At 39.3% G+C, this 19,815-nt stretch overlaps 1 protein-coding gene across 9 annotated transcripts in view; it reads left to right on the top strand.

Annotated features, from left to right (window-relative positions):
- The window catches only part of TTC3 (tetratricopeptide repeat domain 3), a 124,708-nt gene that overhangs the window by 29,094 nt on the left and 75,799 nt on the right, over positions 1–19,815 (top strand). For 8 of the 9 annotated variants that reach the window (XM_061167333.1, XM_061167332.1, XM_061167334.1 and 5 more), the window contains 7 exons: positions 5,402–5,456; positions 13,655–13,817; positions 14,464–14,499; positions 14,761–14,806; positions 15,822–15,942; positions 16,418–16,481; positions 18,597–18,657. In XM_061167333.1, the coding sequence (XP_061023316.1) occupies positions 5,402–5,456; positions 13,655–13,817; positions 14,464–14,499; positions 14,761–14,806; positions 15,822–15,942; positions 16,418–16,481; positions 18,597–18,657 (546 nt within the window). The remainder of the gene's footprint in view (positions 1–5,401; positions 5,457–13,654; positions 13,818–14,463; positions 14,500–14,760; positions 14,807–15,821; positions 15,943–16,417; positions 16,482–18,596; positions 18,658–19,815) is intronic. The other variant, XM_061167329.1, reaches the window with a different exon arrangement.

Below are 19,815 nucleotides of genomic sequence, written 5' to 3'. Positions count from 1 at the left end.
GGAAATTTGAAGAAATGCACCCCACTCACCCCTCCAAGTTCTCATTTAATCGGGCATTGGGCTTTTTTAGAAGCCCCCCCCAGGTAGTACTAATGTGCAGCCAGGGTTGAGACCCACTGGTCTAGAGTGAGTGTGGGCTGACATCAGAAGGGGAGCTCGGACTGAACTTTGCTGGACAGAGGAAGTAGCCGGTTAGAAAAGGGTAAAGCTGCACAGGAGACACCTACGAGGTTCGCCCGAAAGCTAGGAGGAGAGTCAATGTAGGATCCTGGAAGCCAGTGAGAGTGGCCAGCATTGCCTGTTGCTGGAAGCCCTTTGGAACTTGCGTTTAGTTCTATGGATACCTTGAAGTTCCCTAGAGAGAGGCGTCAGCGGGAAGCTTGGCGCAGATGCCAGGCCTGAGTGGGCTGAGAAGTGAGGATGAGGAGATGGAGGCAGCCAGCACAGGCAGATGGTGAAGGCACTCAGGCAGAGAGGACAGAAGAGGTTTGCTATTGTATTCAGGTGATTTTGGCTTCAAAAATAGAGATCTCTTATTCAGCTGGTTTAAATGGTTAAAGAATTAAGAGTTCCAGAAGGTGGTTCTACCGTTGTGTATTTAGTGATGACAACATCATCAAAGACGTAGGTGGGGTTTTTTTCCCAGCCCCACCGTGTGACTTGGACCTCAGACTGCCTACCCCTTCAGGATGGCTGGAGGGCTTCTGTAATTCAGATACCACACTGGACATGACAGCCTCCCGCAAAGGATGACTCTTGTACTCTTTAAAAGAAAAATCTTAATACATGTATTGAGAAATGTACAGTTCATAAGTGTGCAGGTTGAATTTTCCAGACGCAAATAACCATACCCAGCATCCAGATCACAACCCCAGTACCCTGGAAGTCACCCTTGTTCCCCACTCAGTCACTGCCCACTTTCTCCCCCAGGATAACTCCTGTCCTGACTTCTGACACTGTAGGTTAGTTTTGCCTGCTTTGTGCAATATAAACAGAGTCATGTGATACGTGCTCTTTATGTCTGGTTTTCAGCATTGTGTTTGAGATCCATGTTGTTGCATGTAGTTGTAAAATGTTCATCTATTGCATGAATATACCACATTTTATCCATTCTATTGTTGATGGGCATTTGGGGGTTTCTAGTACTTTTACAGGTAGTGTCATTGTGAACATGTCTTCATTTCTGTTAAGTATGTAATAAAAGGAGTGGCATTGCTGGGACAGGTGGGTGTGCTTATGCTCAGCTATGCACATAATTTGCACCGTGGTTGCATCATTTTACACTCCTGCCAGCAGCACATGAGAGTTTCAGTTCCACGTCCTCACTAACACTTATTATTTTGTGTCATTTCATTTAGACATTTTGCTGAGTGTGTAGTGATAATGATGCTGTGATTTTAATTTGCATTTTCTTAAGTTAATTTAGGAGGTTTAAGTTGAACATTTTTTTTTGTATGCTTATTGACCATTCAGATATCCTCTTCTGTGAAGTGCCTGTTTGAGTCTTTTTTTTCCTTCTTTTGAGTAGGTTTTTAAAAAATATTCTGGATAGGAGTCATTGGTCAAAATATACATATTACAAATGCCTTCTCATGCTCTGTGGCTTGCCTTTTTTGCTTTCTTTCCATGAATGCAAGTAGTAATTTTAACGTACTGCAATTTATCAAATTTTTTCCTTTATGGTAAGCACTTTTTGTGTTCTAATTATAATCTTTGCCTACTCTGCAAAATATTCTTTTGTTTTCTAAAAGCTTGACTGATTATTGGTATTTAAATCTATCCATCTGGTGAGCCCCAGGTGGGGCTAGTGGTACAGAACCCGCCTGCCAGTGCAGGAGACATAAGAGACATGGGTTTGATCCCTTGGTTGGAAAGATCCCCTGGAGAAGGGCATGGCAACCCACTACAGTATTCTTGCCTGGAGAATCCGTGGACAGAGGAGCCTGGTGGGCTGCAGTCCATGGGGTGGCAAAGAGTCGGACTCAACTGAGCACACATGCATGAGATATGCCATGATCCATCTGGAAGTGATTTTTTGTATGAGGTAGGGGTCAGGGTTCATGTGAATGTCTAGTTGACCCAGCCCTATTAGTCTTTTTTCCTTTGTTTTTGGGCCCAGGATCATCCCCCTCCCCAACTCCAGGGCCAGCCTTGGTGGGGCTGCTATTCCCAGGGCAAGAGAGAGGGGCTCCCGCTGCCTCTGAGGGACATGGCCAGAGGAGGGCACCTCACTGCACCCACCCTTGGCTGCTTGTGGAGCCTCTGAGTGGGGCTCAGTCGGCTTCTCGCTGCTCCCTAGTCCTGCTCCTCTTGAGGTCACCTAGAGCCTGGCCTTCCCTGCAGCTCAGACTGCCTCCCGGCACAGCTAAACCCCCCTCAGCCCTGCCCCTCCATGCTTCCTAGGCTCCTATTTTGGAGCCTTCCCCAGGTCTAGTCCTCTCCCCCAGCTTCACCTCTGCCCTGAGGCTTCCAGAACGGCTCTGCTGAGACAGCCCCTTGGTTTCTCTTTCCTGTGCTGGAGACCGCCTCTGCCCTCACCTCCAACCCTCACGGGCCCTCAGGCCCCCAACTCAGGAACCCTTGCTGTCGCTGCCCCCTCCTCTCTCTACCTCCGGGATGTCCGTTCTCATCCCCACCGCTCTGCCCCCCAGACCTGTGCACTCTCTGTCCTCTCTACCTGGGACGCTCTTTCCTGGCATCACAGGGCTCCCTCCCTCCCTTTATTAGAGTTTCAGCACAAATACCACCTCCTCCTTGAAGCCTGCCCTGATCCTTTTTCCTGATAATTCACTGTCTTCATCTCAGTAGCTTTCACATGGCTTGGAAATCACTTGTTTTTTATTTCCGTATTATCTGTCTCCCACTGGAATATTAGCCCCAAGAGGGCAGAGCTGTGTCCAGCTTGTCCACACTGCGTCCATAACACAGCGCCCATATGCCCATATGTAGCAGGTGCTCAAGAAGTAAGTGGGTGGGTGGATGATAGAGGAGGAGAAGGACTTTCTGGCTTCTCCATTTGCTTGCAGGCCTCCCCCACCGCCCCCCCGACCCTGCAACTTCTTTGTGCTGCTGCCTCAGCTCTGCCTCCGACGTGTATATGGAAGACACATTTGTTCACTTATTCGTCCACTCAGTGTTTGAATGTGTAAAGAATGCGTAAGCATCTCTGCATAGCAGGCTCTGCACTACCTGCAGGGATATGGAAGAGACCCCCTCAGCCGACCCAGCCCCGTCTTTTAAGAGTATGTTTTCTCCATGCACTGCAGTGTTAGCTTTGTCATACAGATCGGGTGACTATATCAAGATCTGTTTCTGATTTCTGTATCCTCTTCTGTTTGTCAGGCCGTCTATCTTTAGATAGCTTTTGAATTTTGTCTTTAAAAAAAAATGTATATATGGTCTTTTAGTAGGTATTGCTGTTTGGTAGAATAAGTTAACCTAGTCTTGTTCTTTGTAATCTTTTTTTTTGTTTTTTGGTTGTTTTTGTAATCTGTTTTTAAGAGTGAGCGGTCCCCTCAGTTCTGGGTCACACCTAAACTGTGTACCCCTAAACCACTCAGTGGAGAGTGGGTTTGCGATGATTGGCTTAAATTTACTAGGAATTCTCTCAAGTCTTAGAGGTGGACCCTCACAACAAGTGTCTATCAGTCAGAGGAGGAGGTTAGCTGCTGGGTAGATTACCAACAATGTTTGCTTAGGGTTTAAGCCATTTATTTATTTTTTACTTGCTTTTTAAAAGATGAGAGATCTGAGCAGATTAAAAGTCAGTAGGAAGTTGTATGACAACGTGAATGTGCTTCATACCACTGAATTTTACATTTGAAATGATTCATGGGGTAAATTATGATGTGTATTTTACCACAATAAAACATACTGATGGGGTAGATTCCTGAAATGGAATGTGTGATTTTACAGGAGAGGGAAGGGATGATTGATACCGTAAGGATGGGTAGTTACATGGCGCAAGTGGAAGAATCAGCCACAGGAGGAGGAAGACACTTTTATTGTAAAGGAGAGAAGTAAAGGCTAGAGTGAGAGAGTTTTCTTTGATATGTCCAGTTCCAGTTTAATCATTGATATAGGAGCAAAGCTCATCCGCTGAAAGGGGAGTTGGAAGGAAAGGACATAAGATTTTTTTTTTTGACCACTCTGCGAGGCATTCAGGGTCTTAGGTCTCTGACCAGGGATTAAACCCATGCCCCCCTGCATTGGAAGTGCAGAGTTTTAACCATTGAACCACCAGGGAAGTCCTGGAAAGGACATAAGATTTGAAATGGCCATTTAACAAAATTAGAGGGTGGTTTGATCTAGAATGCTGGTTAGCAGTGTTGAAGGCCCCTTTGGGTTGGAATCCTGAGTGAGTAGGGCTCCTGCTGTGCTCTGCCGTGATTTTTCTCTGGTAGTACTCTGCTCCCTACGTGTGGTCTTGGGGAAAGCAGGAAGCAGGGCTCATCCCGCATTGGGTCTTGCCACAGAGCAAGATGTAAACATAGGGACAAAGAAGTATGAAGAAGTCGTATGCATGGGAATATGAAATGAGGAACCAGCAAATCTTAAGATAGATCAATAAGGAAGTTTTAAAAAAAGAGAAAATTGGTAAGTCAGTGAGGTGAGCACCCTGAGAACCTAGTAGGAATAGTTGAATAAGTAGGATGGAAGGAGCTGTGCTATCAGGGGAAAGAGTGGGATGCCTGAATTAGTGATTTGGGGCTCTGAACAGTTTTGAGCAGTGGTAAAGTTCCCTGGGAAGGTGGTGGTGGGTGGCTGAGGTGGGCAGACGAGGCCATTGACTGTAAGGAAACTATGAGAGACCGGGTGTTAGACCTTAGTCCTCGACAGTTTACAGCGTACTGTGCTTTAGCATAGTATCTGAAAACAGGAAAAACCAAAATTGTTAGCCTCATCTTACAGATGATAAAGTGACCCTAAAGAGGTTAATTACGTCCTATCCGCCCCAGTGAGAGTTAGTGATGGCGCTGGACTTAATCTCATGTCCCAACTTATGCTCTGTCCATTATAGCTTAGCCAGTGTGTTGTGTGAAACATCTGGGACGTTTATTCTCCAAGATCAGAAGTCTTGCTGACAGTACCACATAGTACCAAAAAAACTTCATACAAATAATAAGAAGTTAGGGATAGGTGAGATGTAGATAGTTGTGTGCAGGAAATACTCCAGAAATATTGAAAGTAGCTATTCTTGGGTAATTGTGATTGTGACTCTGGGTGACTTTTTCCCTTTGTTTTACTTTTCTGTATTTTCCAAATTTCCTATAATGGACATATATTACATAGATTAAAAAAATTAAAAACTAGATTGTATATGGAAATCTGAAATACAAATAGATACACACTATATAATACCCTTTGAAAAATTTGAGTATTTTATTTCCTTTTCCTTTAGAAATGCACTTGGTGATGGAAAGAGAGCTACCATTCTAAAGAACAATTGGACAAAGGTAGGTTTCTTTCATGCTTTACTTGGCTAAACAGTGCTGTACAACATAGTGAAAAGTCTGTTTACAGGATATAAATCCCTATGTAAAAAGTGTTGGATGAAATTACATGGAACTCAGGAGCATGGCAGGGGAACCTTCAGTTCCATGATCAGAGAGGACCTGCTGTCCAGCGGTAAGGGCCAAGCATGTCTATCGGGGACAGGCTGCCCCTAGGGGTCGTGAACACACCTGAGTGGGGTCGTGAGCATACCTGAGTGGCTGAGGTGTCAGCATCTGCACATTGTGGAAGGATTAAGAACCTGACTGTGGAAAATGAGGCTTAAGACTCAGAAGGAGTGCTGGAGACTAGCTCTGTAATCTTGAGGTGGGAAAGGGTTTCTTAAGATACATGCACAGGTCAGAGAAGGAAAAAACTCTGATAATTATCTCAAGCTTAAAATTTTCTGTATGTTGGGACGCCATAAATGAAATTACAGTCTGGGAGGAGATAGTCTCTCATATATAGAACAGAAATAACTTGATAGGAATTACATTCAGAATATGCAAAGAACAAAAATAAACTCAGTAGAAAATGGGCCCACGAAATAAGCATTTCAGAGGTGAGGAAACCTGAATGGGTGATAGGAAAAAAACTATTCTGTTTCCTGGTAGTTAAAATTGTAAAGAAATAGAAACCAAGAAAGCTTAATAAAGAACCTCCAAACAGACCCACATGTATACCCACAAGTGGAAAAAATAATGATATTGTTTGGGTTCTTCAAATTGGTGAAAGTTAGAGAACGATAGTCCTGAGTATTGGTAGCATGTTTGCTAATAGGAGCTCTCAGTAAGCCTGTTTGGTGTGAATTGGTCACAGCCAACTTGGAGAGCTCTATGATGTGCCTGTGTTGTAACTGATTCCAAGGGCGTGTACTCCACAGACATTCTTGCCTATGTGTATATGGTGAGATGTGCAAGCTTGGTCACTGCAGTGTGGTTTTTATGACACAGAACTGCAAATACCTGAGTATGCATTAATAAAGCAGTGGATGAGTGTGGAATTTTCATTTGATCAAAGTTATTACTACGATCCATCTGATCAGCCCCCTGTCTGCCTTTAACCACCCATCATCTCTCCGACCTCACTCCTGCTTGCCTCTCCCTTGTCCACCCTGTCAGCCCCGGGCCTCCTCACTGTCTTCACACGTACCAGGTCCACTCCCAGTGCACTTGCTCTTCCCTTTGCCTCAAGCCAGAATGCCTTTCCCAGCACCTGAGCAATCACCCTTACTTCCCTTCCTTCTTCACTGAAAATTCTCTCCTCAGTGACCTTCCCTGAGCACCTTGCTAAAATGCCAAACCTGCTCCTTCCTAGACATTTGCTTATTTTTCTCTGCTTTATCTTTTTACCTCTTAGCATTTAACCTGATTGCACGTATGTATATTGTATAAGTTGTGTTCTTATTTGTGTGTGCTTTAGTATAATGTGAGCTCCCTAAGGATGGGTTTTATTATTTGGTTCATTTCTGAATCACCTGCCTGATAAGCTTCCCAGCACATAGCAGGCACTCAGTAAATATTTAATGAATGAATGAGTTGAAATGAGTTATTGGCTACCATAAATTATAGATTTAAAAAACAGTGTTTACATATTTGTTTTTAAACCAGAATGAATAGAATCATAGAATTTTAGAGCCTCCAAATTATGATTCAGATGGCTTAGGAGTGTATCCAAGTCTGGGGATTATAAAATTCTCCAGGTGAACTTCTGCATCCAGATATTGGAGTCACTTCTTAAATGCCTTATTTTCTAGATGAAGAAATTAAGTCCCAGAAGGGTAAAGTGACTTTCTGTGAGGTAACATTGCAAGTAAGAGACAAAAATGAACTGAGAATCTAGCATTGGATAGGCTTCTGTTTGAAGGTGATCTCTTTGTTGCCATTTTTGTTATGAGTTGCTGTTGTAGCTGAAGCATAATCTTTGCTGATCACTGAACTTGGCATTTGGCAGGTGCTGTGTAAATATACTTACAGAATGAATGGGTGCTAGTGTTCATAACACTGAAACCTAGACCATGATACTGATTTTCCAGAGATAACTTGCTAGTTCAGTCTATTATCAACTTAGAAAAAGTGTACCAAAACTTTCTTAAAAAAAAAAAAAAAGTAGCATTGCAGATGTTTAAGTCTGTGTTCTTTTGACTTTTTTTTGGCCTCTGTTGACAAGTCTACTATTTTTCTTTGTAAGTAATCTTTGCTTTTCCTAGGCGTTTGAAGATATTCTCACTGTCTTTAATGTTTGCCAGTTTTATTGCAATGTGTCTGGGAGGGATTTTCTTTAAATTTATCATACTTGGGATAGCTTGGTTTCTAAAATCTGAGGATTCATGTCTTTCAGCATTTCTGGAATATTTTTACCCTTAACCATTTGAATGTTGCCTCCTCTCCAGTTTATTCTTGCAAAACTTCCATTAGATACATGCTGTATATGTATGTTATCTTTCACATGTCTTAAATTCAAAACTTTCTTAATTACATTGAAGACTTTATGTAGAATGTTTATTCCTGGTTTAACTTATCAAACAAAACATTCTTTTTTTTTTTAAAGGCTATTTTTTAGAGCAGTTTTAGGTTCACAGCAAAATTAAGAAGACGGTACAGAGATTTCTTGTAGATTCCCTGCGCCACACTTGCATAGTCTCCCCCATTATCGGCATCCCACAGCAGAGATACACATCTGTGAAAACTGATGAACCTACATGAACATGTCATAATCAACAAAAGTCCATAGTTGGTCTTAGGGTTCACTCCCTAAGTGGACTTCTGTGGGTTTGAACAAGTGCATAGTGACCTGTGTTTCACCATTGTGGTTCATAGAGTATTTTCACTGCCCTGAAATCCTCTGATCTGCCTATCCATCCTTCCTCCCAAATTCCTAGCAACCATTGATCTTCTTACTGTTCCCATAGGTTTACTTTTTCCAGAATGTCATATAGTTGGAATCATACAAGGTATAGGCTTCTCAGACTGGCTTCTTTCACTTAGTGATATGTATTTAAGTTTCCTCTATGTCTTTTCATGACTTGATAGATATTTCTTTTTAGCACTGAAAATACTACATTGTCGGAATATCTTACAGTTTATTCACCTACTGAAGAACATCTTGATTGTTTCCAAGGTTTGACGGTTATGAATAAAGCTGCTATAAACATATATATGCAGGTTTTTGTGTGACATACATTTTCAGCTCCTTTGGGTAAATACCAAGGAGTGCAATTGCTGGATCATATGATAAGAATATGTTTTGTTTTTTAAACTAAAAAACTTAACAGTTGCCAAACCTTCTTCCAATGTAGCTGTGTTGCACATTCAACCATTTTGCACTTCCACCATCAGTGAATGAGAGTTCTTGTTGCTCCACATCCTCCCAGCATTTAGTGTTGTCAGTGTCCTGAATTTTGGCTTTTCTGGTAGATTCATGTGGTGGTGGGTGGTTTAGTCACTAAGTCGTGTCCGACCCTTGTGACCCCATGGACTGTAGCCTGCCAGGCTCCTCTGTCCATGGGATTCGCCAGGCAAGAATACTAGAGTGGGTTGCCATTTCTTTCTCCAGGGTATCTTCCCGACCCAGGAATCAAACCCCGGTCTCCTGCAGTGCAGGCAGATTCTCTAGCAACTGAGCTACAAGGGAAGATAGATTCATAGTGGTATCTTATTATTTTAATTTGCATTTCCTTGATGACATGAGAAGCATCTTTTCATATACTTATTTGCCACTGTATATCTTCCTTGATGAGGTGTCTGTTAAGGTCTTTGGCTTATTTTTTAATTGATCGTTTTCTTATTGTTAAGAGTTCTCTGTATATTTTGGATAACATCCTTTATCAGGTGTATTTTTTGCAAATATTTTCTCCTAGACCGGGGCTTGTCTTCTCATGTTCTTGATGTTTCTTTCACAGAGTGTAAGTTTTAATTTTAATCAAGTCCAGCTTATCAATTATTTCTTTTCATGAATCATGCCTTTGGTGTATCTAGAAAGTCATCACCATACCCAGTGTCATCTAGTTTTCCCCCTATGCTCTCCTCTAGGAGTTTTAGGTCTGTGATCTATTCTGAGTTAATTTCTGTCTGGATTCAGTTTTTTGCATGTAGATGTCCAGTTCCACTATCATTTGTTGAAAAGACTGTCTTTGTTCCATTGTATTGTCTTTGTTTCTTTGTCAAAGATCAGTTGACTGTTTATGTGGGTTCACTCATTTTTTTTTTTAAATTGGGAATTTTTTGATAGTTGCAAAAATTACTTGTGTGGGCAAAAAAACACAACTCCCTAGTAAGTACTCAAAAAAATTTGTTAACTATATATTGAAGTCATTTATCATTTTGTTTTACCAAAAAGGAGTGCTCATTGAAGGATATTTTAAACTTAAAAAACCAAGGTAGACTGTGCAAGGTGCATTCTTTTATCAAGAGTCCATTTATGAACCTGAGTCTGTTGAGTTGTGCCTCTAGGATATAATCCTGTATAGGTGGGTAGTCTGTAGATTTCTGTGTGAGGGTGGACCAATTTTTCTTCTTTTTTTCCAGATAGAGAAAACTGGTCCAATGTCAGTTGTCCTGAACATTCTTTAATTTTTAAATGATTTTTTAAAAATTATTTTTCATTGAGGTATACTTGATTTATGAGTCCTGTACATACTTTTAGGCTTAAGAAACTAATCATTCTTAAGAATCAATGATTCTTAAGAGACTGAATCATTGTATCCTAAAGAGTGAGAATTTTTACAATATAGTCACCAAATATTTGTTGGTATTTCTGTGTGCATTGTCTTTTGATATATTTATGCAGGATACAAACCAATAGCCTCACAAATGTCCTCAAGAACTTTTTAATATTGAGGAGTTTGTTAGGACTCTTTGCGTTTGGGAGTGACAAAACCTAACTCAGATTTGACAAAAGTAGAACAGGGAAGTTCTTGGCTCATGTAATTGAAAAGTTATGGTTGGATGGTAGTTCAGGCATGATTGGATCCAGATCTGTACACACTTTATGTTTCTCAGTGATGCTTCCCTGTTTGTATCATTTTCAGTCTTTTCTGTCTTTGTACTATTTTACCTAGATTTTTATTGCTGTGTCCTCATGTCCACTAATTCTTCTGTTAGGTCTAATCTGCCTTTATTTCCATCTAATTTATTTTTCATCTGAATGCTGTAGCAGTCATCTCTAGAATTTCAGTTTGAGTATTTTTTATATATTTTATGTCTCTACTTAATATATTCTGTTTTCTGCTTAGCTTCTTGAATGTATGAAATATATTATCTATAGCTGTTTTAATGTCCTTGTCTGCTAATCCTGTGATCTGTGTCATTTCTGGATTGTTTTCAATGGATTGATTTTTCTCTTCATTATAGATCACATTTTCCTTCTTTGCATACCTAGTAATTTTTGATTGGATGCCAGACATTGTGAATTTTGCCTTGTTTGGTCCTAATATATTTTGTTTTCTGTGAATATTTTTGAGTTTTGTTTTGGAATACAGTAAAGCTACTTGGAAAACAGATTCTTCTGAGTGTTGTTTTAGGCTTTGTTGGGTGATATTATAGTGGTATTTGTTCTCGGGCTAATTTTTTCTCCACAGCTGAGGCCAAACCCTGTTAAGTACTCTACTTAATACTCCCATGAATTAATTATATTTTCCGCTCTGGTTGGTGGGAACAGGAATTACTCCTGGCCTGTGCGAGTGCTGACTGTTACTCCCTTTTAGTCTTTTCAAGTGGTTCTTTCCCTGGCTTGGGTAGTTGCCGCACGTGCATGTACTAATTGATGCTCAGCTGAAGACTCAAGGGGAACCCTCTGAAAACTCGGGAGTCCTCTCTCCAGCTCTGTCCCCTGTGGTCCTCTGCCCTGTGAACTTGGGCTGCCTTGGCTTTCCTGTCCTCAGTGAGGTTGTGGTCTCTCCCTGGGTTCCTTCTGCCGGTGCTGTGGTTTAGAAACTCTCCCTCAGTAAGTGGGAACAACCAGAGAGCTTTCTGTGTTTCTCATCTCTCAGGAATCACTTTCTTTGTTGCCTGATATCCAGTGTCTAGCAAACCTTTGTTTCATGGACTTTGTCTTACTTTTAAGCAAGAGGGTATATCCAATCCTTGTAAACTATCTTGATCACAAGTGGTAATTAGAGAATAGGCTCTCTTGGCTTCATTTTGAAACGGTGGGAGCCCCAACCTGGTATCCTAGTAACTGTTCTGTTAACGTTTCTAGTGGAAAGTTTATAGTAACTTTTCTAGTGGAAGGAGAGCCTCTGTTAGTATTTATATAGTATAACTGTGGGGTGCCTCAGACTGATCCTGATTGAGCCATATGCCCACCTGTGGTTCAGTTGCTGTGAATGGTACATTTCTGTTGGCCAGTCTCCTAGGTCACAGCTATGCTTCTTCCCTGCCGGCCCTGTTGAGATGTGGGCATTACTATATAGAGTAGTGATGTGATGGCACACAAGAAGGAAGAGATACTAGGTAGATGAATAGTGTCTGTGATAGAGAATGAGATAATGTCAAAGAAGAGCAAAACTATCATAGTTGGGTTCAAGAAACTTTCTGAGATACCTTTCATTGAAGCTTCATTCAAACAACTTCAGCACAGAGATCTGAATAAACTCCCTTCTCATCTGATAGAAGGTACACTGGGTTTTACAGAGCTTAGGGAAAAGAACGCAGTAAAAGATGGGTGGAAAAGAGAAAGAAATGAAGTGTTTTCTACAAATTTAGTAGGTGAGGTTTATAATCTCCCATAATTTCCTATGCTGTGATTTTTTTTTTTAATGCAGCTATTTAAAGTTTGAGGTTGGTTTATGCTTAGTGGATAGAATTTTGGTCTTGTAGCATAACTGTGAGGTCTCTTATCTTCCTGCCTTTGGAGGAAAAGCAGAGTGTAACCAAATGCAGTATGAATTGGGGGTCACTGAGCTGAGCCTGAAGAGCCTGCTTAGGAAATGCTCTGACCTCTCCGGTTGGGTTGGTACACCGAAGTGGGATTGTATATGCACCAAACCTACGTAGACATAGGTCCTCTGGTTGTTTCTTGCTGCTTTTAGTGAAAAACTCATCTTTCTTAAAATGATCATTTATTTCTGATTTCATATTTTCTAATAGAATCAGAATTTTCTTTGTAAAATGTGTAGAAAAGAGGAAGAGCTCTGGACCTGGAGTCCTAAGATCCAAGTTCTTTGGCTTGTCTCTAAATAAACGTGGCGTTAGGCCAGTTCTAGCCTCTCACACTTGTAAATCACTTCTTAAATGGAGATATCAAGCCTAAAACAGGGATTTGGTTTGGGGGTAGCTAAAAGAGGGGTTGTCTGAGTTAGCCCTAGTTTTGGTAATATTAACTTTCTGAATTAAAATGTTCAAGCTTGATACAGATTTCCCAAAACACATAAATTAAGGGACCAGCCAGAACTATGATTCTGTAGCAAAAAAAAAAAGAAACAACCTCATCATTGGAATTAAGAGTAAATCAGTGGCTTTTGGATCTTTTCTTAAAGCTGAGAATTAGAGATAAAATAATTAAAAGCTGATTAAGAAAGATGGGAGTAATATATGCACCCCTTATCTGTGCCCATGCTCTTCAGAGGGGTTGGAAGACTACTGCACAAGCCGATTATTCATTCCAGCTCTAAAACTGTTGATTTCAAAAGTGTAGAGAATGTGGGTGCATGTACATGTATGGCTGAGTCCTTTTGCTGTTCACGTGAAACTACCACAACATTGTTAATCGGCTAGACCCCAGTACAAAATAAAAAATTTAAAGTTAAAAAAAATTGTAGGGAATGTAATGACTTAGAGACTATTATTGCCTAAAAATACTTTGAAAAAAATTAAGTTACTCATTTATAATGAATTACTCTTATACTTTATTTGGCACAAAATAATGTCTTTTACATAGAGTAAAGGTTGAATTGTTTTTTCTTTGGGGTGGATACAAAAATCTCTTAAGCAAAAACACTGATCTCTATAGTCAGTTGTTAAAAATTGTTCATAGCTTTTCATTTAACTCTTTTAGGTAATTTTACTTCCTGAGAGGTATTAACATTTTCATTTATTTTTTATTGAGAGGATCCTAGTGTAACATTTCAAGTAACTAACCAGTTTTCAAGCAAAATATTTTTTCTTTAAATTTTCTTTAAGTATATTTTTGAGAAAAAATTGAATTTATCTTTTTGGAACAGGGTCATTATCGTTATTGTGCTGCTCTTTCTATGCTGGGGGAATATGACTGGGCCCTGCAAGCAAACATAAAAGCTCAAAAACTCTGTAAAAATGACCCTGAGGGAATCAAGGATCTAATTCAGCAGCATGTAAAGTTACAAAAACAAATAGAAGACCTGCAAGGTATTTCACCTAAGATTCTTTTGGTTACAGTCGAATTCCCTTAAAAACTTTGGAAGGTGGGTTTCTTGGATTAATGGAGGACCATAAATGAGTTCTCAGAATATTTGTACTTATATTTTATGTTATCTTGGTCAGCTCACTTAAATTTCTCATTTGTATTCATGTAGAATTCTGTTAGTATTATATTCCAGTTGGTAATAAATGATTTGTATTTTTTATTTGAAATAGCAACAGATTATTTATTCTTCTGTAGAAAAATATGCGTTCTTGAAATTTTGAATGACAGAAAACCTTTTGAAACAGTTTTAAATTTCTTCCTCCATTATTATAGTTATTTCCTTAAAAAAAAAAAAGGGGGGGCCCTTCAGTAGAGTTGTTTGTTTTTGTACCAAGTTTGTGGCTAATTCTGTAGCATGCTGAATGTGTGTGTATACATAGGTACATCAGAAATTAGTGTGCAGGCTGGGAACTCCAGGTTCTCATTCTGCCCTTGTTTTCTCTCCTGAGTTATTTTGCTCCCTCCAGTGCCTGAAATTACCTTACTCAGCATAGAGTCCTTTCCTGTTCTTTCTTCTGTGAGTAGCTAGTGTCTCACGAAGCTGAGCCCAGCAGTCCTATTTCACTGTCAGATGTTGTCACCCAACAGGACACGTTTCTCAGATTGTGAGCTCCTCGAAGACAGGTACCATCTCTGATTGAGATTTATACATTGCTGCACCTAGTCAATGATCACATGTAATGGGATGTCAAATAAGGTTTGTGTAGCATCTTGTTAACATCATTCTAAAACTAAAAACATCTGGAAGTGTAAAATTGCTTAGGTTTACTTTTCAGTTCCCTAAATTTGATAGTCTTATTGTCAGCCTAAAAGAAATGTGAAAATCTTTTGAAGTTTGTGTTGCCAATCCACTGATTATTGTGTGTGTGTGGTTCATTTTTATAGGTCGAATACCAGCTAGTAATCCAGTCAAAGCCTTCTGTGAAAGCAGGTGAGTTAATATCAAATCAGTGGCTGTTACTTGGAGTGGTTTTGCTCTGTGAGTTTGAGTTGCTGTCTGATGCTTTAGTATTTAATAGTAACCACAATAAAGTTGGCAGTGGAAGGACAAGAGGAGGTTTTATTTTACTGATTTTAATATTTTTTTATTTGGCTGCCCCAGATCTTAGTTGCGGCATGCAGAATTTTTAGTTACATCATGTGGGATCTAGTTTGCCGACCAGGAATCAAACCCAGGACTCCTGCAATTGAAAGTGCAGAGTCTTGGTCACTGGACCATCAGGAAAATCCCAAGAAGAGATTTTAAAGTGTGTTTGTAAGATTAGGTGACGACCCGTGATTTGTTTTGCTGAGCTATTTGCATATATGTGTACTGGAGATCCATAGCCTGAGCCCATGGGGAGGAGGCGTGACGTGTTAAGAGGACATAACTGTGCCTCAGTGGCACCAGTTTTGTTCATGAGGGTCCTGGCAGCAGAGACCAGGGGCACAGTCTGTGCCTTTCACCCCTCACCTTCATCCTGGAAGCATCCGCCTCCAGCCTCCTGATAACTTTTCAAAAAAGGCTGAGACACTCCTGTTAGAAGTAGGCAGCAGATAGACTTAAGCTCATTTTCTTCTGCTCATAAGAAAACAGACAGCAGTCAGGATTCTATATTTTTTTTATTTGGCAGTTAAAATAGAGTAAATTTTAGCCACATGCTTTACCCACATGCCTGGGATGTTGAAGCTGTTAAATTTATAACAGAGAGACTTATTTATTTTAATATTAGAAACAAGTATACATTTCTTGAGTTGTTCTTTATCTATTTTAAACTTTTAATTACAAATTTAAAGCAGTATTTATGTAAAAACCCAATCTCAGAGATAGAGATTCTTTTTGAAGCTATTACTTTGCTTTCGAGGAAAAAAGGCTATAATTGCTAAAACCTCCTTGTTTGAAGGATAACTTTTAAAAAATACTAATCAATAGAAATAAAATTATTATTTCTTTTATTACTGCTCAGGGCCTACCTACCTAGTTTATCAGCACCTGCATTTAGTACTTCACTTAACTTTGTGGAAACTGAAAAAAAATTCAGAAAAACTAACCACGAAATGGCAAACGGTGGTAATCAGAATCCAAAGGTAAGCTCAGTTAAAAACCAAGATTAAAATTATTTTGAGTATAGATAGTCTCGTATTTTATTATCATGTTTTTGTGATAATGGAAACTAATAGGCATCTCTAAGCCTATAGCCCGGCTCTGTGCTCAGTGTCCCAGATGACCTCTGTCTGAGTTTTCCTCTGACCTGTAATGTACTCAAAGGTCAAGTTCCCATTTATATTTCTTTCCAGGGCTTGAGGGAGAAAAACAGGAATTGGTGTTTTGGACTTAGGTGGGCATTTAAGGGAACTTTGCCAATTCACCATATAATTCTTTTGTTGTTAATAATGAAAATCTCAAAGAGACTATATTCAGTTTGGGAGAGGAGCATAAGGAAAGATGTGGTAGGATTAATTCAGCATTTATTGTGCAGTACTTAACATTTTGTTGGTTTATTCATTTGGTAAAGCTGAATGTTTTAGGTGCTTAGACTCAGTAATTTTATTTTCATGGTAGGTGGTAGATGAAGCTCTGAAAGTAGACGATTGTGACTGTCATCCTGAATTTGTACCACCATCAAGTGAGTTTTTTCCCTTTCTGTAAATTTTTGCTGAATTCGTGTAGTGTTGCCTAAGCTTCTACATGCTAAAATTCGCAAAAGCCTCACTTGTATTTGCTGTTGTTCTCCTTTTACTTTGCAGTGCTTCTAAGTCTAGAAAAAAATTGGAATATTTATTTGAAATAAATGCTTAGTCTTTTCATAGTACTTAATAAATTTAATTTTGGAAATCCAGGTAAAGGTATGGGAAGGAAAAATGCTCTCTTGGTCTGCTAACTAATTTCCACTAGTTATAAATAAATTTCATTTATTTCATTATCTACCCCCTGTTCTCAGAGCTGTTTATCCTTTCATGAAACTTTGATACTTCAGATACCATTTATCTGTTTTATGTTCTGTATGTACATGTGTGCTTTTATATATAAAAACAGATTTTTTTCATCTTCCAGTAACCAATTCCAACTCTCTTGGGGGTGATGTCACCTCTGTTGAGAATGCATATACTTTAATACTAGTTTATTTAAATTATATGTGTTTAGTGCATGCATTTATTTATGTATCCAGAAAACATGGAGACACACAGCAGACCTCATCTACTTGGTGTCTTAAGGAGATGAAAGATTTCAGAGAAGCAAATACTCATGCCACATTTTTTCTCAGTGTCCCTTTATACTTCCCACTTCTGAAGGAAGTCATTCTGAAGTGGATTTCATTCTTCTTTGCCTTTTAAGACAAAGTTTGAGAGAATTCAGATTTTCTTGATGGTTCAAGGTTGTGGTTGCACACACGTTACTTCCTCAAGCTTTCATGAGCTCCTTTCAGAGTTAGTGTGGTGAGATGGTTGACCTTCTAGTTAGTGATCCTGTTGCCCTCTTTCCCTTTCACAAGTGTTTTGGTTCCTTTATTTTTTTTCAGTGTTTTTACTTCCAGCAGCCGTTTTGGTCTTTTACTTCGTGCAGCTCTATCTTCTCTTAGGCTCCAGTGCTGCATATCCAACCACCTAGTACTGGTTAGCACTAGAGCACAGATATAAAGGGGAGAAACACAGGTGTCTGCCTTACCTGATGTAACTTTATGGCATATGCAAAATATTTGAGAATAAAACTTTTTCTTTAAAACCAGCTTTTAATTTACTGATATTTCTTAGGCCATTATTAGATAGAACATTTAAATCATTTAAATACTGTTCATAGTTCTGCATCTATGTTCAAAGAAATTGAGGTCCCAGAGTTAGATTAATTAAATTTTGCCCTAGGCCACCCAGTAGAAATCAAACTGGAACTCTTCTTTCTAGAAGCCTCTGGTTTTCTGAGGCCTCCAGAGCTCAGGCTGTCAGCCTGTCCCTGGTACATGGCTGACTTGCTTCTCCCAGAGCTTCCGTCACACACACCGTGTCCCTGCCTGTGCTTTCGTCTGCGCAGCTGTGTGCAGGGCGCTCTGCTCCTCCTGAGGAGGTCGAGGCTGAGCTGCAGAGCTGGGGAGTCAGAAGCATGGGCATTCACACATTCAAACCACCTGCCCTTTTCAGCCTGTCCTTCCTTAGCCCTCTCAATCACACAGGTTTGCCTAGTGCTTCTTAAAATGAACTCCAGTTGGCCCATTCTATGTAAATCCTGCTTGTTACCTTAAACACAGATGCTGCATCCCCCCTGACGCCTTTCCCAGTCACTCCAATTTACGTGATTTTCCCTTCTAGGAATTACAGTAGCAGTTACTATGGGATTGATATTTCAATAACATCATAGAATCTTCTTTTTTCCTTAGTGGGGATTGTTATTTAATTACTGAAGTGACTGTCTTTTCTTCCCATATGATTATAAACTTCCTGAAAATAGAAACTGTAGCCTAGAAAAAAAAAACAACTGTAGCCTTCTATATCTCTTTTGTAAACTATATCGCCTCTGTATCTACTATAGGGTTAAATGATAATCATCATTATAATTTATTCTTAAAGTAATTTTATGGCATACATAGAGAAACATTATCAATAGCTTTTTTTTAATAGCTTACCTGTTAGACTCACAATATCGCTCCCTTTGCTTTATTATTCCAATTTACATTTTTTAAAAAACTCTACTTTTAAGCTTGTAGATTTTTATGTACAGATTTCAGGAACAAATACTTTTGTATTCGCAGGTCAGCCTCCAAAATATAAAGGGAAACAAAAATCTCGAAACAATGAATTGGAGAAGTTCAGGTATGTTTCTTATCTTTTTTTTTGCTTTTGCTTTATTTTGTTTCCATAATGTCCACCTCCCAAGAAGAAAGGAGAAATAAATCTCTTTCAAGTAGTAGCTACTTCTGCATATGTGTATTATGATAAGTACGTCTCTTTCAAATGTCTAGGCATGTCTTTGGAAGAAGATCATTTTTGGCTAAAGGATTATTTAATCCTGGATGTTAATTAACTGAATCATATAATAGGAGATATGGCAGCATTAATTTTCTAAAATTTCAAAATACATGCTCAGAAGAGGAAGAAATATGCAGATAACTGTAAAGTAAACATTTAATCTCCTTCACTGTTCACTTGATTTCACCTGTCTCTCAGTTCTTCTCTGGTGCCTTTCTTTAGAAATCGCTATTAATCATTTCTTGACCATCTGGAAACTAATTCTACGTGCCCTGACACGGCTGTGTGTGTATTCAGAGGCCCTTTTGAGTCATTATCCCATTAGAGGAAAGGATTTACTAATAGACCAACCACTTACAAAGTTGGTTCTACCAAGCATTTCCCCCAATTAACAGTAGGAACGCTTGGCACCAATCTTTATACTTAATCTCCCGTTACCTACAGTGATGTAAATTGATGGCAAAGTGGAAGTGTAAATCTTACAGTAGAAACAAATTCATGAAAACAATGAAAATGATGCTGGTGAAACTGCAAAGCCTTCCTTGCCACAGTTCCACTAGTCTTCAGTTTTCTCTTTGTATCTGAAGGCTGATTCCTTGATAGGTGCTTCAAGGAGAATTAATATCATTTGAATATCATAGCACTAAGAGAAATTAGTAAAGTACCATTTTTTGATGGTGCTACAAAAGTTAAATACAAAGCAAAGCCATAGTGCCTTATGTTATTCTCTTATTTATTAGAAAAGCCCTGGGTCTTCCTCCTCACCCCTCTTCTCTCAGCACAAAAAGAAACCAAAACCCACTACATGTTTATTCTTTGAATGCATAGTTAAAATTTCAACCCATTGTGTTAAAGATAACTCGATTTTCCTGATGTTTTGTTTCTGTTTTCAAACGGAGTACTCTTCTTGATTGTATCTATTTCATGAGGTTATTAAATAATAAAGTGGATGTTGGTTTGGTGGTTTAGTTGCTAAGTCGTGTCCGACTCTACGACCCCATG

The sequence above is a fragment of the Dama dama genome, chromosome 19 (assembly GCF_033118175.1).
Source record: "Dama dama isolate Ldn47 chromosome 19, ASM3311817v1, whole genome shotgun sequence".
NCBI classification, from domain to species: domain Eukaryota; kingdom Metazoa; phylum Chordata; class Mammalia; order Artiodactyla; family Cervidae; genus Dama; species Dama dama.
This window is presented reverse-complemented; position numbering and strand designations above follow the sequence as displayed.